The sequence below is a fragment of the Lissotriton helveticus genome, chromosome 5_1 (assembly GCF_964261635.1).
Source record: "Lissotriton helveticus chromosome 5_1, aLisHel1.1, whole genome shotgun sequence".
Lineage (NCBI taxonomy): Eukaryota > Metazoa > Chordata > Amphibia > Caudata > Salamandridae > Lissotriton > Lissotriton helveticus.
This window is the reverse complement of record NC_136065.1, coordinates 384929830-384956970: the sequence shown is the minus strand read 5'-3', so window position 1 is coordinate 384956970 and position 27141 is coordinate 384929830. Positions and strand designations below refer to the sequence as shown.

Genomic DNA, 27141 nt, shown 5'->3' with positions numbered 1-27141 from the left:
CCACCACCACCAGTACCACCATCACCAGCACTACCACCACCAGTACTACCAGTACCACCACCACCACCAGTACTACCACCACCAGTACCACCACCACCACCAGTACTACCAGTACTACAGGCACCAGTACTACCACTACCACCACCACCAGTACTACCAGTACCACGACCACCAGTACTACCACTACCAGTACTACCACTACCAATACCACTACCACCACCAGTACTACCACCACCAGTACCACCACCACCAGTACCACCACCACCAGTACTACCACTACCAGTACTACGGCCAGCAGTACCACCACCACCAATGCTACTGCTCACCACCAGCCATCAGTGCACAATTTCTACAGGCAGTCACGGCCATCAGTACATGCATCGATTGTTACACATCCACAATTAAGTATTGTAGCAATCTCAGTATGGTACACTTTAGTTTTAAACATATTCATGTAAAAACACAGCATGCCACCATTGCTACAATTATAATCTAACACACATAATTCCACTACACACCACATTAACACACTCCATAACACTTAGCAAAAATACATTACCATTTACAATGCCATTAGCTCAAACTCAAATAAATCCGAGCCCGATTGCATTTCTAATGCTTGTTCTGAATAGTTTTTGGCCACTATAGGTGTGGCAGGGTATACTCAGACATGAGTCCCTTGCTCACTGCTCCATCAGGATTCAAGCAAGCCGGGCCGACGAGGCTGAAATGCCAGAAACCGGTCCCCGGTAGCTTGTCTCCTTTCTGGTGAAGAATTGGCTTGGTAGTTTGGTCTGCCCTGTTCCCATGATGCACTGGGCCAGGGACAGACTAATTTGCATATAGCCAGGTTCTGAGCTGGGATGGGGCAGTGAGCTAAATAACAGCGATGGATCAAGCCCTGATCTTTGGACTGGGTAAGAGTGGTCTGCTTAATTCAGACACTCTGTTCATCACCACCCCCTTTTCTGAATCCATTATGATGATGGCTTCCATATCTCATAGGGAGCTGTGAAATATTTTACATATCGCATGGTTTCATGTCAAATATGGGCTTGACGAGCACTGCACTTTGTGCGCTTAAAGCTCTCAAATATGTAGAATATATTTACATAAAATATGCAGATGTGAAGAGTGCAATGTGCAATTTACTACTATCTCGAAGTGTCACCTCTTTTTTAAGTGGCTGTGAAACATATACGTTTAAATACAAGCCATCGGCTGGAAACAAGAAAAGGAAAAAAACAGCCTCTCTGCTAGTGTGGAACTGTGAAATTTTCTTACAGAAATGCAAGAGAACACCCAACAGTGAGACGGCAATAGGAGCCCGCTGTGTACGCCTGATAAGTTCAGTGGGTAAACATGATGCAGGCTGGCTGAGGGCGTGCTGTAGATCCCTTCTTTAGGGAGAAGAATATGTTCCTCTGGGGTAGTAAATACTAAATGAGTGGAACGAGCTCTCTCTGATCATTTAATATTCAAAACCCCAGCAGGCTTGACTCTTTTCTCAGAACCCACAATTTGGGTTATGATGATGCAACAGTTGCTGCAGGAATATTAAATAGGATGAAGACATACACATTGCAGAGATTCAAAGTCCACGCCACAGTCGTACCTAACAAAGCTAAAGGACCACTTTCAGGATATACCACACAACACAGCACTTTACAGTAGCAAGAGCCAAGCATGAAGTATTAAAGAATGGAAATAATATTCATTTTTAATGATACATATCAAAGGATAAACTGTTCAATGCCATCCCTGTCAAAGGGAACACGCACAGATGAAACAATATATAACGTTTACCAGCATGCAACACTACACACACACACACACACACACAACCACACACACACACACACACACACACCATCCCCCCCCTTTTTAACTTAATGTACCAAGAAAATGGAGACAAACATATGGAATAGTTCACTGGGAGCAAAAGACTGATCTAAATAAACTACAATAACTAACATTCTCTGGATTAGCCACTAGCCTTGGGTTCCAGAGTAGGACGCTGTAAATCCCTTCAACACCTTGCCAAAGACAGTTAGCTCAATTTCGTTGCTGGATGGAGCTAGGGAGATTTATAGCAAATTGCAACTAAATCGCTTAGCATACTGGGTAGAAACTAACAAGATTATTTCAACATTAAAAGACGGTTTTAGAAATATTCAAGGCACAATTGAACAAGCCATGATACTGTACAACAGTAGCCTAAAATATAGTTAATTAAAAATTCAAGGTTGCCCATAACTTTTATTGACATCAAAACAACATTCGATTCAGCCAACAGGCAGCAGTTGTGGCATTATTTGGTAGATGTGGGCTTCCTCGAAAAGCTTGTCTGCTATAAAGTCTCTTTGCCATGGGTATAAATGCAGCTACAGTCCGATATTGCTATTTGCTCCGGTGGGGAAACGATCACTGCCTGCATCAGACCGGGCTGTGTAATTGCACTAGCCCCATTTAAAATCTTTATTAATGATGTTGACAAACTCCTATTGTCTTTGAATTTAGATCTACCTATCTGTGATCGGTTAAAGATCCTCAACCTTTTGTTTGCTAATGATGCGGTAGTCTTGGCCCACATTGAAATTTCAATGCACAGATTGAAAGGTTTTGAAGATTACTGCAAAATAAATAATCTTACAACTAACGCAGAGAAAAAAAAAACATTTATTTGCATATACGAAGATGTCAAAAGTTATAGCTCACCACTACGCGGAGCACAGGCAGTAACATACCGAGGAGGCATTGATGTATGTTTGCAATGCTCAAAGACATATCTCAGAGAAAAAGCAAACATATCCTAACAAGTCCCCGCCGGGCCGCCGCGCTGCCTGCGATGACCCGGAAGCGGTTGGGCAGCCGGCGAATCCCATCGCGGCCCCAACCAGAAGTGCGGCCCCAACCAGAAGTGCCGCCCCATCGCGGAGAGAGCGAGAGAGAGCCACGAAGGCTCCGGATTCAGTCCCGGTCCCGAGATGGGGGACCGGGTGAAGAGCGGCCGGGCGCATGGGGAAGGCGGGGCTCTCATGTGGTGAGAGAGCCCCGCAAAGCGCTACCGCCGCCCGAGAGGCAGAACCGCCGCCGAGCACCGCCAGAACAGGTGAGTGTGTTGAGGGAGAGGAGGGGTGAGTGGGGGTGGGGTGTACGCGTGTGTGTCTGTTTGAGTGTGCCTGTGCGTGCGTCTGTCTGTCTGTGTGCTTGTTTAAGGGAGGGTGCGTGTGTGTATGCAGTGTGTGTATGTGCGCATGCGTGAGTGTAGAGTGTTTGCGCTAGGGAATGAGGCAGGAGAGGGGCACGGCGCCGTGCGCGCTCACGAGGTCAAAACTGAGCAGATCTGCGCTCGTGCACCCTCTCCTGTCCACATTCCCAAAAACGGGTAGCAATAGTTGTCGAAGCACACTGCAATCAATGCTTACGCATTGAATGCAGGTCGTGCTTCGACCTAAAAACAACCACACCGCATCATAAAGACAAATGTCTAGTCAACATATGCTCTTATAATAAGGGGATAATACTTTATTTTACAATCCAGGAAGTAGTACACCACCAAGATCAAATAAGGCAAACACAATGGTCCAAGCACATTCACAAGTAGAGAAACAAGCTCAAACATACTAGCGTTTAAGGGCTAGTAACCATGAAATTAAGTGTTGATTCAAGAGAGCTCAATCCAAGTCCAAAGCCTTGAGTCTGGCTCATTGCTTTGTATTGGATACATTAGTCGGAAGCCAGGCTGTGCCTTTACTTTCAATTTTCGTGATACTCACAATCGGGAAACACAATGTTACTTTGTTTTCTTGCCGCCTAGGCCAGAATATTCAAGAGCCAAATAGGGGTTTCTGCAATCAAACGATTTAGCTGCAGCAGCAGAGATGAGCCCAAAAACAACCCCCAAAACTAACCAAAGTCAATAGTGCGACACTAGATGAGTCTTTAGAAATGGTTGTTCAGCTGCCAAGATGTGAATGGAGCTGGGTTAGCACTTTGCAGTAAGCACTAAATGACGTCAGAAAATGGCAGGGGCCGAGCAGCCCAGTTTCCAACCATCTTAGACGCAGATTCTAGGCACCTGATGGGGATGCAGAGAACCCCTAAGTGGAAAAAAAACTACTAAAACCTTCCATGGGCTAGAAGCAGCTCCAGTCTCAGTAGGCTCACTCCAAAGCTTCCCTAAGGGTACAGCAACTTCAGACAATTTTTCAGGTGTTTTAGGCCCAGCCCTTACCTCGCAGATTTTAGATGGCCAGTACACATCCGGATTAAACCCTGCAAAGAAGCCGTGGAACAATACCAAGGTGTGCCTCCTCAGCAAATGGAACTCACCAGCCATCAGAAGCAGTAAGCACTTTCACACTAGAAGTAAGGAGTGGCTGGAGCAGGAGATTTCCTGTGGGAGGTCTGTCAGACATCTCAGCCTAGACATCACCGCAATAGCCTCCCCAATGGCTGAAACCTGTGACCTACAGTTCCCAATCTCCAAGGCAACAAGTCATTATCCCAACGCAATGGCATCGCTCAATGGCATCAAGCCATTAGTTCTTGTAAATTATGTTGGTTCCCCCTAAAGGCAGATGGTTACTCCCTCCCCTGCTTGAGCCAAAGAGATGGCATGCATAGGAACCTCAAATAAAGTGAGAAACTGCCAACCTCACTTAAGTATGCAACATGGAAATAATGGAATATTCAGAAATATAGGGAAGCACAATTGCCAGTCATATGTGATCTGATGACATGTCTGAATGTTTAACACAAGTTAACATTTTCCTGTGCACTGGAAACTTGTGCCAACAGCGACAGAAGTCTCTGCCTCATATCCTCAACACAAAAATTGAATTTCAGGAAAGAGGGGGAGACTGCTGTAAATGTGCACTTTGAAATACTAGAGCACAAACAGCAGTACGTAGCGTTTGTGCAGACTGATCCATCTCAGATCATGAACTGTGCAGAGAATGGAGACAGTTTGAAAATCAGAGGGGAACTTGTAGAACATAGTGCATCTATTTTCGGCTTAGATTGGAACTGGTAAACAAAAAGATTCGTGAAGATTGGCATGGACTCTTTCTAAGGCCATTGTAAACATACTTATCAATTGATTAAAATAGCATTAATTGCTGCTTAACTAATCTGAAGCTAATGGTTTTAGCAACAACAAAAAAAGCCACATTATTTTTTCTTTTTTCAAAAAGACACACACACTTTTTGCTTTAAATGGAATAATTCAATGTCTTCAACTAGACCCCATCCTTTTAAAATAGGGCTCCTGGATCTTCTTCTATTTCAACTCCCGGCCAGGAATATTTTGGAGAAAGTTAGGTCTCCAAGTTTGGTAAGAATGGATGAAAATTAGTAGCTTTGTACAGCGGAAAGTGCTGCCCTCAGACCGTCTCGAACGGCACAAAACCATAAATGTATCATGTCCTGAGGGTGAGCATTCGAGGCCTCTTGTATATACTTTAGTATATACGTATGTGTGTGTGTACTTTGGTGGCTCTGGAGATCCGCCCTAGGACTTGTGGGCTTCAACTTAAGGCCTTTTTTTCCCTTCTGGCAACTGCCTCTATTTAACTTTGATAGAAAACGACCAGCAGAGGTCAGTAAAATGCCAGAATCACTTTAGCATTCTCTAGAATCCAGTCCATAGAAAGTGTATTCCACGAGCACCCATAGACAATATTTTTTTCAAATCTTTGATTTTCAGTTATATGACCACCAAAGGCACTGATTTTATATTAAAACAGAGCTTTGGACTATACCACTTCCAGCTGAAGGGCAATAGTTCTCTCCATTCCCATACCTGGCATGTCACACAGTTTGGTGCTTACTTTCCCTCCATGTTAAAGAACAGTAGATGTTTCAGCAGCTAGACTAATGTGCTGCATAGATAAATACATATAAGGTCCCAAAGGCGAAACAGATTGCATTGCAAATGCTAGTTGGTAGTTATTCATTCTCTGAACCATTATGGCTGGATTCGATCTGAAACAGCAGCACTATGTAACACAACAAATTGATCTACGTGGAACCTGCTGCCACAAGTTCCATCCCAATAAGGTGAGGGATCAGGGGCTACTGAATCAACCCCAGAGATCTGTTTGTGAACTGTAGGCCACAGTTTCCAGTACAAGTAAAATAAGAGGTTGATCCTGATTAAGAGGTAGGCGGAATTCCATGCAGAGATTCCCAGTGGCTGGAATGACCGTTATCAGCCAGTATCTCAACATGAACCCTATTTATTGTGAGTTAAACCTCATGGAATGGGAAACAACTATGTGGAAAACAGAATTACCACGGAGAATATGGAAAGCTTTTCCATATTCTGAGGGAAGTGACTGCTCCCATTTATTACATGCTCTAAGCAGGTGGTAAAGGAGAGCAGTGGTTTCCCTGTGAGGCAGGCAGGTTAAAAGGAAAGGGAAGAATGGTTTTAGCAGGTGAAAGCACTACATACTCTCACCAAGAAAAACATTTTCAAGTACTGGGCGAATTGCCTTGGCTGCTATTGCAGTAAGTAAGTAATATTTTTCTAAAGCGCATGAATGCCAAGGAGTCTTAGCGTTAATGAGTGCTATCACTAATCAAGAGATCGTGAGACATACTTTAAACCCTGGAAACAAAAAACTAACTCAAGGATTTTCTAAAGACTAGTCTCCTTGCTTGAGACCTCAGTCAGAGCCTCATGCAAATTTACAAGACAGTAAAATTGGGTCCAGAGTACCTGTAACCAGCAGATTTATTTTTCTTAGCCATCTTTCAAGTTTCTCAAACCGGACTCAAGAGCAGTCGACTACCCACCCATGATTCAAACAAGTCTCACCAACCCAGCTCACTCTTCCACATCCATCCTTGCCCATTCTGAAGTACTTCATGGTCTTGTGAACTGTGCCATCTTGCCTACTTGTTGACCTGTACTATTTCCTACATGAACCATGAGCAGACAGGAGGTGCTCTACATTTTTTGTTGCTTCACCCAACAGAGGAATAGTTCTAAATTTGTTGAGGGGAGGGCACACACATAGTATGTTAGAGAAACATACTTAGAAGACTCCAAGTGTGAGCAAGAGGTGGGTGATTTACATCATCCCCTATATACATCAGCTAGCTGACCCAGCAGCCCAAAAAAAAAAATATTCTGACTGCAGCTGGGCAAACAGTCTCCACACAAGAAGTGTAGCGAGGCTGCTCACCAAAGGATAAAAGATCTTCAGGCATCTCCACAAAATAGAAAAGTGTTCAACTAGAGCACATCCTAAGAACTGCCCAGGGGGTGAAAGCTGCCATGGTGAGATCAAAAAGGGGGATAAAATACACAGCAGGAGATGCAATCTAGCCTAAACTTAGGATTCAGTGTGAATCTGAGAAGTATTCAAAGTGACTTCAGCTGAAGGACACGCCGGTGGATGTTTGTAAGTGGCCAAAGTACTCATTATATTGGCATTTATGGAGTTAGTTACTTGGATTCAAGCAATCGACTTGGCAGCAGCACCAACCACATAATTGAATCTTCCAGGTCAGCGCCAACCACATAATTGAATCTTCCAGGTTAGCCTCTGCGGCAAGCAAGGATGAATCAAGGTAAAGTAGTGAGGATCAAAGAAAGGTAAAACGACCTTGAGGTGATAAACACCCATCTTATTCGATTCGGTTTGTCTGCTGCAATTCAGCTTATTAATGGGCAACGAACTCCTTTGGCTGAGAATTGAAATAAAGCCTGAAACATTTCCACTGCGTTTACACACGGACCTGGATTCTCTCCCACAAACCGAGCAAGGCAAGGGACAGCCGGGGCTGCTGCAAAGCAAAACAAATACCTGCAAACACAAAGAGCACCCAAAATACTACCCCACCAAAGGAAAAAAATAAAGCAGGGTGGGTAAAAGACCTTCACAACCCACCAACTCCATTCTAGAAATGGTCAGCAAGACCCTGCTCGCCCCAAAACACACAAGAGCCTTCTGCTATCCTCATAGAACACAGCACAGCCGACTAAAACCGAAACAGCTTGCGAGACTCTTCATATAAACAAAACGAATGTGTTACAAATTAAGAGAATACCTTTCCCGACCGGAAAGCTCAGACCACACGAAAATTCTAAAGTGAGCATAAGTAAATCTGAAAACGAAGAAAACCCCCCAAGGGTGAGAAAAGGGTCATTCTCAGACCGGAAATAGACTGAGCGAGGAATGAAGCCTCGGTCGTCATCCACGGAGAGATACCAGAGCCCGCCAAGAGCAGCACCGGCCGCGCCTCACATTCCTGAAGCATTCCCTCGGCGCCGCAGTGCACGGAGCTAGCTACCACACCATTGTCTGGTACCACGGCCGGTTTACCTTGGCAGTGATACCTACACGACGTGGCATGCCATCAACATTCAATCTACGGAGTGTGCGTCACGTGAACGTGAGAGGAAGGTGGTGCGCAGCCACCGCCCACTGCTGCCTTCTGCGAGATGACGGGCCCACCTCGCACGTGCTCTATCTAGGACACCATGATGATGCTAGTCAGGGACCTTCGCTGGATACTGCTGCCACTAAAAACAAGCATTTGCAATGCAATAGGTCTCGCATTAGGAAAGTTTGAGCTATTGGTATTGCAAATGACACTTTTTTATTTATGTTTTGTTTTTGAAAATAGACAAATTAATAGCTTTGTCATTTACAATGCCAATAGTTATAACTTTCGCAAATGTGACACCTATAGCATTTGTAATGCAATATGTGTTGTATGAGGGAGGGTGAGGGAGGGTGAGGGAGGGAGGGTGAGGGAGGGTGGGTGAGGGAGGGTGGGTGAGGGAGGGTGAATGAGGGAGGGTGGGTGAGGAAGGGTCCGAAGTAAATGGTGGCAGCCAGGACATCATAAGACAGAGAGAAACATAAAGGTTAAGATAACAGTGCTCGATGGTGGAAATGGGATTAAAGGAGAAAGGATTAAAAGTTAAGTAGGAAAGGGGCCAGAAAGGAGACACAAAGGAGTGGAGTGTGTGGCGGAAACAGGGAAAAGCAGAAAAGAATGAACTTCCCTGTTAGCAACTTCTATGTAGACAATACAAACGATTAAATGTAGAGATTTGCATATTTGGAGTGAGTACTGTTTCAGTGGTGCATGGAACATATTTCCAAATATTAAATTAACCTCTATCGAAAACTGCTGTAACCTCTACTTTTGGCGCTGTTTGATCCACTTACGAGAAGGACGGTGACAAAAAAACAGCCGGCTCAAGCAACAAGCATTTACAATGCAATGGTTTTGCCTTTGTTAAAGTTAGAGCCATTGGCATTGCTCTTGACATTTTTTTTATTTATTTAACATAAATAAATGGCATTGTCATTTACAATAGCAGGGCAGGGCACAGGGAAGGGGAGACGAAGGAGAGCTGCGGACTCAGGGAAGGGGGGGCGAGGAGAGACGAAGGAGAGCTGCGGGCTCTTGTTGTAATGCTTGCATGGATGAGTTGGTGGAAGCATGGATGGGTGTATGGATAGATGCATATATACAGCCAATCTCTCAACAATTTATGCAATCCACCAACCCATCCAACCAACAACCCATCCATGCATCATGCATACATCCATGCATCATGCATCCATCCATCCATCATGCATCCATCCACCCACTGTGTCCCACTCCGACCCCTCTAAATATAACTCTTTTTTTCTGTATATAGAGATGACTGTATTCACTAGTATATGCAGTAGACCTTTCTACTCTAACATTCCTGTGACTCTTGCAGTACATCTATTCATATCCCTTCCATATGTATAAAGAAATAGAACGAGAATCAACCCACCCCACTTGCTAAATATTAACCCCTTAACTAGATTTCCTAGCAAAAAGCACATGAAACACTATCATGCATTACAAATGGCTGCATAAGACAACAGCCAATATCACATAGCAAAACAGGACAAGTGCACAGAAAAATATAGCTCATGCTTTTAAAGTAAAACAGCCGCTTTATTAGACTGTCAAAGACTGTAGGTCAGTTTACAAAAATTAATCACCACATATGCAAACAAAAAAGGCTCCTGTTAAACCCACGTGTCGTGTGTACAGATGCATTTTTAAACTAGGTTGAGTTAATTTGACAGACAATACACATGTTAGACTTATTAAAATTATAGGCCTTGACTCCACAAACTTCAAACAACATTTTGTTGCAAAGTCTGCTTCATCACCAGCATGAGTGTGCGTGTAGTCAGGTACTTCTTTGAGTCTACTGGGGGGTGGAGGGGCTCATTTTAAGTCACTTCTTCCAGTGTGGTAATCTTTTACTAGAGTGTGTACCGGTGTTCTAACTGGATGATCTGATCCTTGCAAAACTACAATGGCGACATGCAGGGCCCGACGAGCCCCTCTCTCCTGCGCACTTAGACCTCACATGCCTTCTCCTCAGCTTACAGCCTCCTGCATCCACACAGCATCAACCACGCAGAGCACTGCAGCGGCCACCCAGGCACTAGGAGACGCCTTCCATGAGGTTGCCATGTCTGCTCTCCGGGCCAAGGGGAGTCACGGTGCTATCACACACTGTGAGGGGCGTGACAGCTACTGGACTGCATGCTTAGCCCCAGAGGCCTACAGCTACGCGGCCTCTGTTCTTAGCTAAAAGTTGCTAATTAAGCATTGTAGCTGTTGAACTAAAACACTGACACCGAAATGTGCACTAAAAGAGTGTAAAACATTTACTTTAAAAAGTTAGCCTAAACACACAATTTCTGTAACCTTAGTTTGCAAAAAAATTAAACTGCTACAACTGATCGCACGCAAAAGTTAAATTAAATGCCAGAACAAATGCCGGAACAGAAGGAGGACAGACAGGTAACTGTTTAATTTTTTGGGAAAAGTATGTTTAATCTTCAGCGTTTGCTACCTGGCTGGTGTTTTCACTCTCCTCCCTCTGACCCAGCTTTTAATAACCACATAATTGTGTAGCGTTTCCTTTTTTTTTTTATTCCACCACATAATTGTGTAGCGTTTCCTTTTTTTTATTCCATTATTGTGCTTACAAAAAATACATGATGCAATGTCCATAACATAACAGCGGCTGTGCGCAAATAAATAAAGTGACATTGAATGCGAGGGTGGAAGGACGCAACTACAAGCTGACAAGAACAAAGAGAGACGGGTTAAACAAGTACAATAAAAACTCACGCCGCAGCCCGGCTTGTACAGGAAGCCAGGCAACCTGTGTTGGGACGGGGGCGCAAAAAGACAGGAAGCCGACGGGAGCCTACCCCGCGCTCCTGTGCTGAAGCGCTCCTGTGCCCGTCAGCCGGAAGATTGCCGGAAGATTTGCGCGTCATCTAGCGGGGCTCCCGTGCTCCTGGAGAGCCCCGCCTGCTGCTGAGGATGACCCGTTGCCTGCCGCTGCCTGCCGAAGGAGAGAGGGACACACGAAAAGAACTCGGTGAGTGGGGTGTGAGGGGGGGGAGGGGACATGTGCGCGCGCGAGTGCGGGGGGGGGCGCGGGCGGGCTGTGTATGTGTGTGCGTGCGTGTATGTGTCTTGGAGTGCATGTGTGTGACTGTGGGGGAGGGGGGTGTGTGTGAGCGAGTGTCTGTGCCTTGTGCCTGTATGTCTGAAAAAAAAAAAAAAATGGCTGGGAGTTACTCTGCGCATGCGCGGGTCAGACGCGCGCTCCCGCGGTGAAAACTGCGAAGGAAACGCTCGTGACACATTGGTGTCCACATTCCCAATAACGGGCAACATTAGTTGTCGAGCAGACACTCTCAATGCTCACGCATTGAGAGTATGTCTGCTCGACCTAAAAACTGGATTAGATTACATTGCATATACAGCCAGGGAGTGGGAATAAAGTGTCCTGATGACGTGAAGCAAAGGGGGTCATAGACGTAATCCTACGTTTTAAAACAGTAAAAACAAAAGGCCATGGCATAATCTTACCCTAGACAGTTTTAATGAAACATTTGACCAGTTTTCCCTTCAATATTGAGCTAAATGACCAATATCCCACAGCCATGCTATCTAGCTTCAATTCAGCCCTAACGAAAACACTTGACATAGTGATTCCAATAAAAAGTGGCAATCCTCCACGGAGGCGACTCTCAGCTCCCTGGTACTCCGGTGAATTAAAACCCTAAAATCTACGTGCAAAGCACATGAAAGAAGAAGATGGAGAAAGGAAAAATCACCGAAAGATAGGAAAGTCTATAAGGCTTCCTTATCCCATTATCATCAATCAATAAAAACTGCCCGATGCTCATATCTCCACAAACAAATCGAACAATCCAGGAATTCCACTAAAGCCTTATTTGACATTGTCAAAGACTTCTCCTCTCCCTTAGCCTGCAAACAAACACCGCCTGAATCCCAATTTTTATGTGACTCCATAGCACATTTTTTGTACGATAAAATTGCCAAAATCTATGTTAACTTTCCCATTAATAACACCAATATCTCCTGTCCAAATCTGAACTTGGAAACCTCCCGCATTTCCACCGAAGGCACTCTCAATCAATTCAAGTCCATTTCACTTGCGGAAATAAATAACCTATTGCTAACAGCAAAATCTGGTTCACCAAGGGACATATGTCCACCCAGTGTAATGGCTCTTCTATCTCCGACTTGCGCTCCCATCATCCAAAACATCTTTAATACCTCTATCTCTACCGGCCTTATTCCAAGTGCCTGGAAAGAGGCCTCTGTTCGGCCCATCCTAAAAAAACCATCTGCAGACCCTCAGGAGCTGAATAATTACAGGCCAATAGAATATCCCCGTTACCCCTAGTGGGGAAACTACTAGAATCCTCAATAAACACCCAGCTCAGCCAGTATTTGGAATCCAATGACATACTAGATCTCCCTCCCAGTCGGGCTTCCACACTGGTTTTAGCACTGAAACGGCCATTCTGGCTGTTAATGACTCGCTGAGGCGCACCCTCGATGCCGGAGGATCTTCGATCCTGATCCTCTTAGATCTCTCCGCAGCTTTTGATACGATATCTCATCAACGGCTAGCGGAGAGACGGACTGAGTGTGGCATCCGGGGCAAAGCCTTACAGTGGCTGAAGAATTTTCTAATGGACAGATGGCAAACCACCACACTGGGTCCATTTGTATCAAAAAACAAATTCCTGTTGGACAAAGGGGTGCCTCAGGGCTTTTGCCTGAGCCCCACCCTTTTTAATATGTATGTGGCCCCCTTGGCCAAGATAGTCCAATCCTTCGGCTTCTAGATAGTCTCCTACGCCGATGATACGCAGCTACTATTCCCCATAGGGAAAAACATCATGGACGAGAAACTACGCTTCTCGGGTGGTATGCTAGCGATTGCAAACTGGATGAAAGAGCGGTGTCTACAGCTCAACCCCGGGAAAACAGAGCGTATGCTCTTAGGGAAGGACGCCCATCTTTGGACGCCGGAATGGTGGCCCCTCCAACTGGGAAAAGCGCCTACGCCGTCCCCCTCAGTGAAAAGCCTGGGAATCCAGCTGGATGTTATGCTTAACATGAAAGATAATGCAAAACACATCGCAGGGACCTGCTACTATAACCTGCGTCTACTACGTAGAATTATTCCCTATCTTCCAGTAGAACACCGTAGAACTGTAGAGCAGGCTATGGTAGTGAGCAGGCTAGATTACGGCAATGCCCTATTGGCTGAAATAGGCGTTACCACACTGGCAAAACTGCAGGTAATACAGAATACCGCCGCCAGAATGGTTCTGAATGCGCCTTCTAGATCCCCTTCCCTCCCTCTGCTCAGACAATTACACTGGCTTCCAGTTCAAAAGAAATCTATCTTCAAGGTATGCTGCCTCTCCTTTAAAGCACTCAGAGGCGAGGGGCCAGCATATCTCTATAATAAACTTTCCAAACAATCACATGAATGCAACTTAAGATCTAATGCCTTCGCTCTTTTGAAGATCCCGCGTATTCGGCTAACCCGTACAGGAGTCAGAGCTTTTTCATACATAGCCCCCAAATACTGGAACTCGCTACCGTTGGCCCTGCGAAAATCCAGCACCTATATGCTTTTCATGAAACAGCTAAAAACATTCTTATTTTAAGCTGGTCATGTCATAATTTTCTTCTCTGTTTCCGTGTTCTGGATTCCCATTGGGAAAGCGCTGAGATGCCCCTGGGTGAGTCATGCGCTATATAAGAATCCATAACATAACAACATAGAGATTGTTGACAAGTGGTTTATTCTTGAGGTGGGAGAAAAGAAACCACTGGTAAACAATTTTTATTGGCGCACTGAATGTGAATGCAGTTGTTTTAGGACCCTACCCTCTGCTACAACTTGCCCCCCTCATCCTCTTAAAAAATAAAAATTGTTTAGCTTCATTGAGGCGAGGGGAATATGTAGTAGACAGTTTCAAGTAAAGATCTGGATGAGATTTTAAGGTGCTGTAGGAGGGTCATGTTGGTTTGAGTGACTTGCCATTTTGTTTGTGCTATGTTATCTTACCAATACTTTGTTACCCGTTTGTTAGGTTTCCAAAGGAGGGAGAAGTCTGGTGTCATCTGGGATGGACAGGAAACCAAAGTCGGCCCTGGCAAACTACTCGGCCAGCGCCCCTGGGGGACAGGGGTGGTGCGGCTGAGCTGTTGGAAAGTGCCAGTTTCGGCTGATTTCGTTACAGGGAGTCGATATTGCGGCCCCCAGTTACAAAAACAGACCCCATGGGGCACAAAACCGGACCCCACCTTGGCGGCCCACTGGGGAAACCCCAGGTGCCCGTTACGGCCAGTCCGGCCCTGGGTGTTATGCTCTCCCTGTGGCCGGTTTCCCTGCTCCACTACAATTACAATGGTATAGAAAACAATAGTCAGACTAATTTCCTTAGGGAGGTATTCATTAAGTCAAAATCTATAAACATGGTACACATAGAACTCAGGTTACATCATAAGTGTACCCCAATAGTTTCTCGATTCATTTTAAATATATCCTCAAAATGACACACCAGCACCATAGATAGCTTCAATAGTGACTGTTTAATCTCTCAGTTATTATCACAGGTCACTCTAGAGAACTTTTCAAAACAGAAAAGAGGGTTGCTCCAGGGGGAGTGTGGTAAAAGGATTGTGCTCGTGAAAATAGAACAGAGAGGGAAATCAGAGAGTAGTTAAAACAATCAATTACTCATAATAAATTTACTTAGTAAACGGGTTGTTTTTAACAGTAGCACCAGTTTTACAATCAGGTCTGTCTCATGGATTAGAAAGTCCTTTTCTAGTTCTTGATGTTGAACAGAGTAGAATCATCTGTAAAGAGGCAGGGATGGGGTGAAGTAGGGTACAGGCCCACTAGGGGAAATTGTCGATGTTTCGACCCTGGCGCTTAGAGGGTGGTTTGCATACTCTGCAGGTGGGTCTTCCTCAGGACGGTGAGAGGGAGAGGGGTACAACCAGTCCCGGTGAGGAGCGCTTTACTCCTCGGCGAGTACAGTACTGATCACCGGGACTGCGCCACGGAGGCTGACCGAGATGCCTTAATCCACCAGTATATATTAGCAACGAAGAGTTGGCTCTAATCAGTTAGGCTGAGCACTTATATCTGAACGACAAAAGAAAGTGCCTAAACTGATGCAATTAGTCAAATGTGATTTAAACTAAAGGAAGAAATGATATTTCCAACCTAGATTTTGCTAATTAATAGCTTCATTATTTATTCATTTTTTAAGAAGAAAAATGTTTTGAAAAAGTTAATACATATTATATACAATAGGACACTACACCGTTAAACTAAACAATGTTATAACAATAAGGATACTCATTCATACTGGTCAGACATATCACAATCGTTCGGAATTTCATACATCCATTCTTACACAATCTGGACAAGGAAGAAAGAAAGAAAGAAACAGAAGTTGCTCAATTAATCAAAACATCAGATATGATACATTAATGCATATCAACCTGAAAAAAAGTACACTTGGAGTTCAAAATACAATCAATTATACAGTGAAACAGTTTCTATATCAATGTGTACACAACTAAAGTGCAGTATGTTATCAACACTTAAGTGATTCAAAGACAGAGCAACATTTAGTACAAGGGCCTACGCGTTTCGAATCCCAAATGAAATCAACGGGGGATTCTCCTCAGGGCCAATGGAATATCTAAAAAGAATGAATAAAACATGAAAGATTGGTCTCTAAGTGAAAATTCAATAACACTAGGAGAGTGAACCCCCACCAACTCAAACAGCTTACCCTACTGGTCTATGAGGCGACTTGGAAGGTGGAGTGGAGCAGGAGTTTCTGCAGGGGGAAAAGGGATATTTGTGTAAAGTGATCGAAATCATCAGGCCAACCCACATGTGGGTACAATAGAAAGAAAGCGTTGTACCTGTCTGAAAACAGCTGAAAAGCAGTCAGTGAACAAGGAATACATTGGGGCAGGCGCAGACGGACGATCTCACTGGAAAATAAAATAAAATGAGATCGGAATGGGGAATGGAAGTGGCATCATGTGTGGGTCTGCGGTCAAAACGGTTTTAAACTACTGTCTTACCGGGCTAAGTGTCCAAGTGGTCCGTGGCGGGTGTGCAAATTCGAGAGGAGTCAGTGGCACACAGGACCTCGTCTAAATTAGTGATAAGTCCTCCAAAACATAAAGACCGAACGGGGCATTACTTGTCTACCCCATCAGAGAAGGGGCGGTGCGCAGAAACGATTTGCGAAAAGAGATACCTTCATTCAAGCAGGCGCTTGGCTTGATGCAGAGACATGAAATTCGGCCACGTGAATTGCCGTCACAGGGGGGGTCGATCCTAAATATGTTAAAACAAAAGTATGTTATAATCGTTGGGCGGCCTAAGGGGACGAGGCTAGTAAGCTGAAGCACTTGCTAACAGATCTTACCTGAATCTCAACTTGTAACGCGCTGCAACAGAAAGCCGACTTGTGGTGTACGGCGTCTTGGCAGAACTAATCTCCAGCGCATGCGCAGGCCGGCTGGAGACAGTCTTATCAATGAACGAGCTGGTGGGTGGAATACTACTTGCCTGCACTTGCGCGAAAGGCACAGTCAAGTGCTAGTTACCTACGATATGCTTGTTAGCACACAACAGCGTAATTAAAGCACAAAAGGGAGTACTGATACACAGTATTTAAACGTAAATCAGCACCTTCGTGCACAAGACGAGGCTGGAAAGTTGCTCGCGATAAAAAGTTACTCACGAAAAAAAGACCCCTAATGGCCGTGTTGAACTTGACGATAAGGAGCGCCTCCCTTTTAGAGAGTCTGGCATCCCAGTCGCCTCCTCGGGGATCGCGCTCCACCCTGGAGATGATAGTCCATTTGAGATCTTTAATTTGACCACCAGTGTCAGGATTCATTCAACACTGCTGCCCTGAATTCTGCACATTGATTTTTCAATACCTACTCTAATTCACCGCTACAATTATACAGATAGCCTCCTGAGGGGCTGTAATCCGGAATTCACCTTGTTACAGGTGGTTCCCCCCCACCCCTCTCCCCGTCCTGAGGAAGACCCACCTGCAGAGGATACGAACCACCCTTTATGCGCCAGAGTCGAAACGTCGACAATTTCCCCTAGTGGGCCTGTACCATACTTCACCCCATAAATGCCTCTTTACAGAGGATTATACTCTGTACAACATCAAGAACCAGAAAAGTACTTTCTAATCCATGCGCGACAGGCCTGATTGTAAAACTAGTGCTACCGTAAAAAACGACCAGTTTACTAAGGACATTATTAGGTCTAATTGATTGTTTTAACTACTCTCCGATTTCCCTCCCTATTCTATTTTCACGAGCACAATCTGTTTTCCACACTCCCCCTGGAGCAACCCTCTTTTCTGTTTTGAAACGTTCTCTACAGTGTTCTGTTATAATAACTGAGATTCAACAGTCACTATTAAAGCTATCTATGGTGCTTGTGTGTCATTTTGAGGATATACTTAAAATGAATTGAGAAACAATTGGGGGTACACTTATGTTGTAACTTGAGTGTTATGTGTACCATGTTCATAGACTTTGATTTAATGAATACCTCCCCAAGGAAATTAGTCTAAGACCATTGTTTTCTATACCGAGCATTACCCAGGTCCATGGACTAGTATGGGTCACCCCATTATTTTGTAATGGGCCACTACAATTACAATGCCACATGGAATGAATAGTGCTATGTCGCTTGCTGTGTTCCTTTGACAATCACACCAGTTAAGACCGGAGGCTGAGCTGAAGTCCCTTGCTCCAGATGGGTAATCTTGTACCCCCCCCCCCCCCACCGGGAGTCACAGCCGACTCTAGAGGGAACGCACCTAACCCCCACCTCTCATTCCACATAACCACCAGGCACCTCCGCTACGCCCTAGCCACCGTAACTAGACTCCACAAGATGAGAAACGGAGGAAGATCCTACTCCTACCTCGCCGCCAAGACCTGAAACACCCTGCCTCTCCACCTCAGACAATCCCTGCAGGACCTAAAGACCTGACTCTTCGACTGAACCCCAGCGCTCGTATGGATCAGCCCCCCTCCCCTCCAGTGCCTAGAAACCTTCTTGGGTGAGTGGCCACACTTTATAAAAACAGATAGATTGAACCCTCAGTGGGCGGCGAACAAAAGGACATAGCTGCAGCAAGGAAGAGAGCGAGCCAAGGCAACGAGTCAGTGAACAACCAAAACAAGTTTTGGTTCAAAGGGTCCAATCATGAGAGAAGGGCGTGGCCACTAGCACAGCCAAAAGGCAATTGGGACAACTAGTCCCCAGCACTGTCGCCAGAAGAAAGTGATCCCATACCAGTTAATGCGGGCGTCACAGCCGCAGGAGCCACAAGGTCTAACAATAAATATCTGCACACAAGAACGTAAAAAGGACAATTACCTGAAAAAAGCCCTTTAATTGCCTCATGGCAGGAACCCCTGAGGGCAGACAAAGGGTTAAGAGATGGTCAGCACTGGGCAGACACTGCACTTGCAGCCCAGGCATGGCCATGAACACCAGACATTCAGTAGCAATAGAAGTCTTGAAGCCGCAACATGTTGTACCAATTAATTCGACAGAGGTAGAGCAGTCACAGCAGTGGAAAGTGATTTATGATAACCTTGAAGAGACGTTGTGACTGTAAGGATGATGCCTTGGAGGATTGGCCAAGTTATGGTTATTAATATGCAATAAGGAAAAGATGTACACTGTGTAACTAGTTATGAATAATGCATTACGTTGTAGGGCAACATAAACAAGAACTGAGCATATTAATGAACCATGTCATCATATTAACTATGCACCAACTTAATAGGTGGGCTTCAAGTGATCGGGGGTGAGTGGGGGGGGGGGGGGGGGGAGGAGTGAGGGGGCCAGTTGAAAAAAATGAGCTGCAGTAACCCGCTCTGTAATGGGCTAACACCAACATCTTTTGTCATTATATCCTGTCTGGGAGAAGGTGTCAAAAAGGGAAAACACACCAAATATTCTTTTAAACCCCCACCCCTATTTCTAAACAAGCATTTGCAATGCAATGGTCCTTGCATTTGCAAGAGTTTGAGCTATTGGCATTGTAAATGACAATGCCTTTTATTTTTGAGTTCTGAAAACGATGCGTAAACACCCTTTGTAATTAAAGTCCTTGCTTACGAGTAGCAAGGCTGGCAGTAAAAGAGGCACAGTTACTGCCAGCCTTGCTTCTCGTAAGCAATGACTGCAAGTACAAGGTGCGTGTTTACACACTGCTTGCAGGTTTTCAAAACACGTTAATAAAAGGCATGGGGTTATATGCATTAACACATTTTCCCATAGACATGGAATGGGCGAAACCCGTTGATGCATCTGGCCCAAAGTCACTTACAAATGCGAGACCTTCTGCATTGCAAATCCTTGTTGAGCTCTGGGACTGAGGTGGCAGCAGCCATAGGAAGGCAGGGACCGTGATGCCAGGCCATGTGTTTCAAAAGCAGGAGGGAGGAGGCAACTGCAGCCAAAAGAGAACTCAGTCTCTGAATGCACAGCAAATATGGCAAGATAAGAGCAAGATTTACAGCCCTGTTTACAACAGAGCTCTGTAAACCACGAGCACTTGTCTTGTCTCGACTGCTCCAGCTTAACCCCTTCGCTGCGGGTGTTATTCCCCCGCTGTGCTGGGGGGGAGGGGGCGCACACAGAGCCCGCATGCTAATGACAAGCTCAGATCGTCATGAGCTACGGCGCTCCGGTGCTCATGACGAGCTGAGCTCGTCACAGGTGCATTGGCTCCCGAGGAACGCTCAGCACAGCGGGGGAATTCTCCCCGCACCTGAGCGTTCCACGGCTCATGACGAGCTGAGCTCGTCATGAGCACCGGAGCGCCGTGGCTCATGACGAGCTCAGCTAGTCATGAGCACCGAAGGTGTTAAAGAAAGAAACAGTGCTCACAAGCTCTGAAAAACAACACATGAAACAGGGGCAGTCCTTGAAAACGGGTGGAACTTTTAAAGGCCCATAGCCTGAATACAGCATGTCTTGCTGAGACAGGGTAAGCGCAGCCTAGGCGAGACCTAAAACTCACACAGTGGATACTTTTACACGTTAGTAAGGCCTGCCTGACAAGAATAATATGTTTTGAATACATGATTGCCATTGCATTTTTAAAAAGGGTATCGGAACTTAACTGCAATGCTTAAATAAGTCTAGACATGTTTGAACATTGCCAGTTTAATAGAATTGTTGGAAAATTTGAGGGGGCGGGGGAATGATTTTTTTAAGACGCTACTATGGAGTATCTTTCCAAAGTTATTTAGCAGCATGCAGTAGGACAGCGCAAGGCAAGTATCCCATATGGTAACTCCCAAGTTTACTGTAATAGCATGCTGCAGTAATAGTAAAATTGATGGGTATAGATTGTATAGAGCATCTACTCGTTCTTCGGCATGAACAATGCAACTTGCAGATCATACATCTTGCATGCTCCAGAATGCGCACACACATGCAGCAACATCACAATGCAGGCATTGTACAGAGAAATTCGAAAACTGTTCTGCAACAGTATTCTGTATTTCTGTGACATGCTAAGGGCATTTTTTTGTATTTATTTTATTCTAAATCGAGAGATCACATTTGGACAGTACCTTACTGCCACGTGTTTGGCCTAGTTGCTCTTGAAATTGTGGATTCCGGTGCAGGTTGAATTAAAAGTGAATGTGTGAATACATTCTGAGTATGTCTAAAATTTTAACCACTCAAATCAACCACCTCCACTTGCTGTACAGCAAACATAACACTGAACATGAACCCATATGTTTTGTTAGAGGTACACAACTGAAAGTGTGTATTCAACATAGAGCATGTACTCTAACCTCAAGCGAGGACTCCTAAGGTTTTATTCGTGAAAAATAAGACAACAGCACATGCAACAACACTTTGGTTGCACACAGCAAACGGAGGACTTACTTGAACAGAGTTCTTAACTATAACCAGGGCCACTGCAACTGTGTGGCAGAGAATGTCTAAATTAAGCTGCAGTGATCATGAAGTTATGCGGCAAGAAAAGGCAAATTATGTTGTAGCATAATCCAGTACATTTAGGATAGTATTACTTCACTATTTTGCAATTTTCACACGTTTATCACTGTCCAGGCAAACGTTTCACCTCCTCAATAACAGGTTAACATCCAAATATAGCAAAAAGCAACTTAACAGTAACAACTCAACCTTTGTGAAGGACCTTCTACTGCACTGAAATACTTTTAATCGCATTTTTAGTAACGTTATCTGTTTGAGTTAAAAACTTTTTTTTTTAATGTGCATAATATGCAGCAGATAGAGGATTATGTGTAAATCTATAATTAGGCAGTTAAAACCGCATAATTCTAGTGGCCCTGGCCATAACCCTGGTTATACTGCAATGGAGGACCAAATTCTGTGGCAAAGTTGGCTAAATTATGCAGCACGTTCCATAGCAGTATTATCTTACTATTTTGTCATTTTAACATACATTGATACAAAAGGGACCCCAACACTGTGTAAAAGACATACGATTTCCTAAAAGGAAGTGTATATACTCATTGACCAGATCTCACTGAAAGAGCTACTCACTAACAAATGGTGATTTTCACAGACTTAAAGAATCTGTGGAAAAGATACGATAAGCAGGAAACAAGCTTACAAGGCACATTTCTTGTAATAATAAAAAAAAAGGTGAGCCTTTCTATTCTGTTTTTTCCAGTTAGGTTTTAGAACGTGTCTGCAGTTTAATGATTCAGTGCATCGTCACAGCCTCTAGAAGCACATTTACCATCAGGAGAAAGTAGCATAAATAAGGCATGTAGGATGGAGACACTAAGGGGTCCATTACGATGTCGGGCGGATTGCTACCGCCAGCCTGGCGGAGGAAATCCGCCCGACACCATCAGCCAAATTCCCCCGTCAGATTTGGATGGCGGGAGGGACCGCGGCGGTGTGAAACACCGCCCGCCTGTTTTCCGCCCCGGTCGCCTAGCGGCCGGGGCAGAAAACCAGTAACATGGCGGCGGTGTCTTTTAGACACCGCCCGCCGTATTACTATGGGCTGTGCACAATGCATTTCCGTGGCGGGGCATTCAGAGACTCCCTGCAGGGGCCCCTTGCTGGCCCCCTGGGAGTCTGTGGCTTGGGGGGGGTGCACATGGGGGGTACCTATGGTACCCCCCCGCATTTCAAAGTGCAACATGGCAGGCACCGCGCGGTGCCTGTCATGTTGCACTTTGAAAAGCACAACGTGCACTTTTACCATTGCGGCGGCGGGCGGAGATTCCTGCTCCGCCCGCCGCAATGGTAAACATACAGGATGCGCCCGCCTGTGTGGCGGGCGCATCCTAATGCCATTTTCGGGACCCCCGCACTGTTAGCGGGCGGTCCACTTCACCGTTAGGGTGGCGGGCGGGCAAAGCCTGCCCGCCATCCTAATGGACCCATAAGATATAAATTTACAAAAAAAGGAGCGGTGGAGGGGGGGGGGATGTTTGATCTGTTTTGTACTCTGGGTGCCTTCCTGAAATAAAATGCTAGACTGGAAACAGTGTGATGCGTTACATGAATTTGCACAGATAGCGCAATAAAGCATTTCTGTGAGAAAGAATAATTCTTCCAACTTCTTGAATTACATTTAAACATAGGCCATGACTTCGTTCTTGTTGGAAAGGGCCTTCTGTATATCACTTGGGGACAATAGATTTCACCACTATTCTACCAGTTTCAAATATGAATACAGCAATGGACAGGTGACAAGGTAACTTAAAAAATGTCTGACTGTGCTTTAGCATGTGTTGTTCTTGCTTTGTAATTTTCAAACTGGTATTGTGAGTAAACAATGCATTATGCACAATAAGTAGCCCGGGTCCCTCCAGGTCTCAGGCCCGGTTGTAATTAAAAATAGGCATTGAACCGGTCTCTATATTCACGTCCTTAACTTTACTTTAAAAAACGCGGACCTGTTTCGGAACATTGAATATAAAAAAAAACAAGAAGGTAATCACCGTCCTCGATTTAGTGCCCGTTTACATTTCCTATGTTTAACACTCTTAGGGTATGCACAGTTAAGTGAGTTAATTCCAGGATGCTGTGTTTCTCCTATAGCATAATGCGCTCAAGAGTACAGGGCATACTTCGAACTGAGTCGACTCCAGGTGTATACGAGGCCCGGTACTGGAATGGAGGCTGAAGGCATCGTAAGTCTGTCCCAGTGCTGGTCAGTGGGTCATAAAGATCTTCACATTACATGATCATCCAGTCCTTGGCCTCTCTGCAGAGCGCAATGGTCACGTATTTCTGTTGCAATTGTGATTAAGTGCAAATGTGTTAGATGGAGGTACACAGTTGTCAGAATATTGACAAGGCGAAAGTCAAATACAATGCAGTGCTTACATGTGAGTGTTTAGGAGATGGTGAAGGAGAGTTGAGGAAATGCATCCAGGAAAGAGTGAAGCGAGTGTGCAGAAGATGGGAGAGCTGAGCAGGGGCGTAGCTGGGGGGGGTGGAAAGAGGAGGGGGTACACCCACCTAATAAATGAATTCTGTATTGAATAGTTCGGTACAAGTGGTTCCAGTCGGGTATAGTAAGGAGTCTGTCGGATTTCACTTGGGATATTTACATACACACGCAGACGAAAACACTCTCTTGTCTCTGTTTTAAAAGTATTAAAAAGTTATTTTACAAAATATGGAGTTTAAGTAATCCTCACAATCTGCACTCCTCTCCCTTCCTACTGCTCCTTACGTTCACCTCATTCCCCGAGTATCATAGCCAGCCCCTCCCCCATCCTACTGACCAAGCTTCGCCCCTGGGGTCGGGATGTTGATGGTTTGGGGGCAGAGTCTGGGGATACGAGCGGGGGTTCATGCTTTCAGTTCTGTTTGTACCTCGTGACACAAACTTCATGAATCAGAAGGAATAGAAGTCTCCCTCCACCAAGAAAGTTGTATCCCCATAAGAGAACCCTGGGACGAGAGCTTTATGACCCCCACGTCCCGGGATCGGTTGTGATGAGACAGCTGTGGTCTACCCTCTAGAAGGGGATCCAAACAAACATTTAAGATAAAGAGAGGAACGACCTGCCCTGCCACCAGAGAGAGCACAGCACTGGACCACAGATGACACACATGTACTCCAGGGCATCCGCACATCTGGCGCCTCTACTCAGCAAGCAAGCGCCTCGCGAAAAGCACGCCTGCACTCAAGCGCCTTACAATGAGGACCTGTGCGCCCCAGAACCCATGCAACTCAGAGAGAGGGGCGCAGGGATGCACCCGCGAGAAGAAACCCCGTGCTTGGAGCACTGAGACCCCCAACACGCGCAGGAAACCCCTGCACTAAATCACTTTCGCCCATCCCTGTCTCCTGTCCAATTCTAACAGCCTAAACTCCTCCAATCCACAGCAGAAGGAACCAACAGCCCGGACTCCCATGCCCCATTTTATTTATTTATTTATTTTTGTAAAGCGTTCTTATATAGCGCGGACTTTACCCGAAGGTGTCAGAGCGCTTCACAATTGGAACAGTACTGATACATGAGGAGAAAATTACAAGTGAACAAATGACAAAAGCAAACGTTAAGTTACATGATACAGCTCCCCTGTTGACTGTAAAATACAGCACCTCGGCAGGCCCCCATCCTCTCGAGCAGCCACGGCCGGCGCTCCATGAACAGTGAGGGGGTTGAGGAGCTGCTCTACCTGCCCCTGTCCTGTACGCCTGATTACTCTTGAAGGGGTTCCCCTCCTCATCCCCCGAGCTGGCCCCCACACACACACACAGCCTCGGGCCTCGTGAAGCACTCCGACCCCGCTTGCACTCACCATCCCCCGGCACCGCTCCTCGGCTCTGCCGCCGCTCCTCTGAGGCTCGCCTCGGCTCTCCTACAGACCCTCCATGCACGCCCCCTCCAGCCTCTGAGCCCTGACGAGCAGCCGCCGCTGTCTATGGGCGTCCTGGGCCCCGGGACTACCTGCCCCTCGGCAGCCAATCACAGCGCTGCCATCCGCACTTCCTCACTGCCCCCAGCTTTAACCCCTTCGCGCCCGGCCACAGCGAGAGGGGAAGTGCTCGCAACAATTTTCACTTCGGTGGCAGCTGTGCCAGGGAGGCGACAGTGTGCCACGGAGTGCACAGGAAGCGGAGGGCTGGGGACTCACGAGGAGAGAGGGGGCGGGGGAAGTGGGAAGGAAGTGTGGGGCAATGAGATGTTGAACAGGGAGAGGATTGGAGTGTTGGGCTTGAAGAGAAAGGTGGAGTGGGAAGGGCCGGGGGTAGATAGGAGTTTTCGTTTGTCTTTCGATGTTATCGATCCAACTGCTGAAATACCACATCTCTTCTGTGCGCGTTAGTAAAATTCAGTCCAAGTTAAACTAAAGGAAATGATTTGTTGTTTGTGGAGCAAAATTGCTGCTGCGATAAACTGAAAATAGCTCAGTTCGTACGTTCAGCACAGTAAAATGTAAATCATCTTTCCAAAAATAAAATGAATTAATAATGATCCTAACTTGTGTCTGTTTTTTGCCCAGTCCCACTACAAACAAGTCCCAATTCCCATTTCTCAGCTCCAATGAGACTTCAGTGTTGCTCACTTTGTTGATGATTCGGGAGCACCGAGGAATGCGCTCCAGATCATATTTGCTTTCATAGATGGTGGGACAGAGTCTCTAGCGGTTGTTGCAGTAAATGCCAATGTAGAGGTAGACATCAGGCTTGTATGAAATAAAGCACTTGATGCCTGTACTGCGAATGGCAGCATCCAAATCCATCACACTTTCCTCATCCCTGAAGTCCTCATTATAGACACAGATGACATGTCTGCGTTCCGAGTAGGGCATAAAGGGGCTGACTTTGGCTATGCCAATCCTACCATCAACAACGTAGGTAGCAATGCCACGCCAGGCATGATCAATCTTGAAGCCGGTATCCAGGTGCATAAGCCACTTGCCAGTCACTACCTTGTGGGTCAGTGCCAGTTCCTTAATAGTGTCAAAGGTGATGTGGCGACAGCTGGTCTGTAAAAGCTCTCAGTCTTCCTGCAGCTCCTACACATGTCCAGCTTCATGCTAGTATTTTTGGCCCATAGACTGCGATCCAACCCACAGCCCACTCCATAGTACGCTCAGGGTCACCATAGCGCAGTGCCTGTGATGGGCGGTTTGTATCCAACCAGTCCTCAAATTCCACTCTAGGGGTTTTCCTGGCAACAAAAATTAGCCAGAGATCCATGTCAGCAGCCAAGAACTCAGCTGCATAATCTTCAGCTGGGAAATGGACCTTTTTCCCCATCACTTCCTCCTCACAGTCGCCCATTTTCAATGCCCTCTGATTACTCTCTCCGTGAACTGCAACGCTCTCCCCCTGGGTTTCGCTGCCGTTCCCCGGGTGCTGTCACGGCTTCCCCACGTTTGTCTTTCTTTTCTGTAAAGAAAAACAAATATGGAAAAAGAATCAAAGAAACAAGGCGCGCAGAATGCACTCAAGAATAAAAGAAAAATAAAAGAGCAAAGAAAAACAAGCATTGGAAATGCAATAGGTCTTGCATTTGCTTGAGTTAGAGCTATTGGTGTTGTAAATGACAATGTCTTTTACCCTTGCGTTATTGAGTTAATGTATGTGGTGTGCAGTAGAGTTATGTGAGTTGGATTGAAATTGTTAGTCGTTGAATTATGTGGCGTGGAATTGTGTTGTGGTGTGGATTTGTTTAGTGGAA

General features: G+C 45.6%; 1 protein-coding gene and 1 pseudogene across 2 annotated transcripts in view; both read right to left on the bottom strand.

Annotated features, from left to right (window-relative positions):
* ECE1 (endothelin converting enzyme 1) overlaps nucleotides 1–25578 on the bottom strand; it is a 420365-nt gene extending 394787 nt beyond the window's left edge. Inside the window, exon 1 of one of the 2 annotated variants that reach the window (XM_078642557.1) lies at nucleotides 25238–25578. Coding sequence is in view for 1 of the 2 variants with exons in the window: in XM_078642558.1 (XP_078498684.1) it covers nucleotides 25253–25255 (3 nt within the window). In the remaining variant the exon portion in view is untranslated. The remainder of the gene's footprint in view (nucleotides 1–25237) is intronic. The other variant, XM_078642558.1, reaches the window with a different exon arrangement.
* A 223-nt stretch (nucleotides 25579–25801) lies between these two features.
* Nucleotides 25802–26741, bottom strand: LOC144752480 (UPF0696 protein C11orf68 homolog pseudogene; annotated as a pseudogene).
* Between the last annotated feature and the right edge of the window lie 400 nt (nucleotides 26742–27141).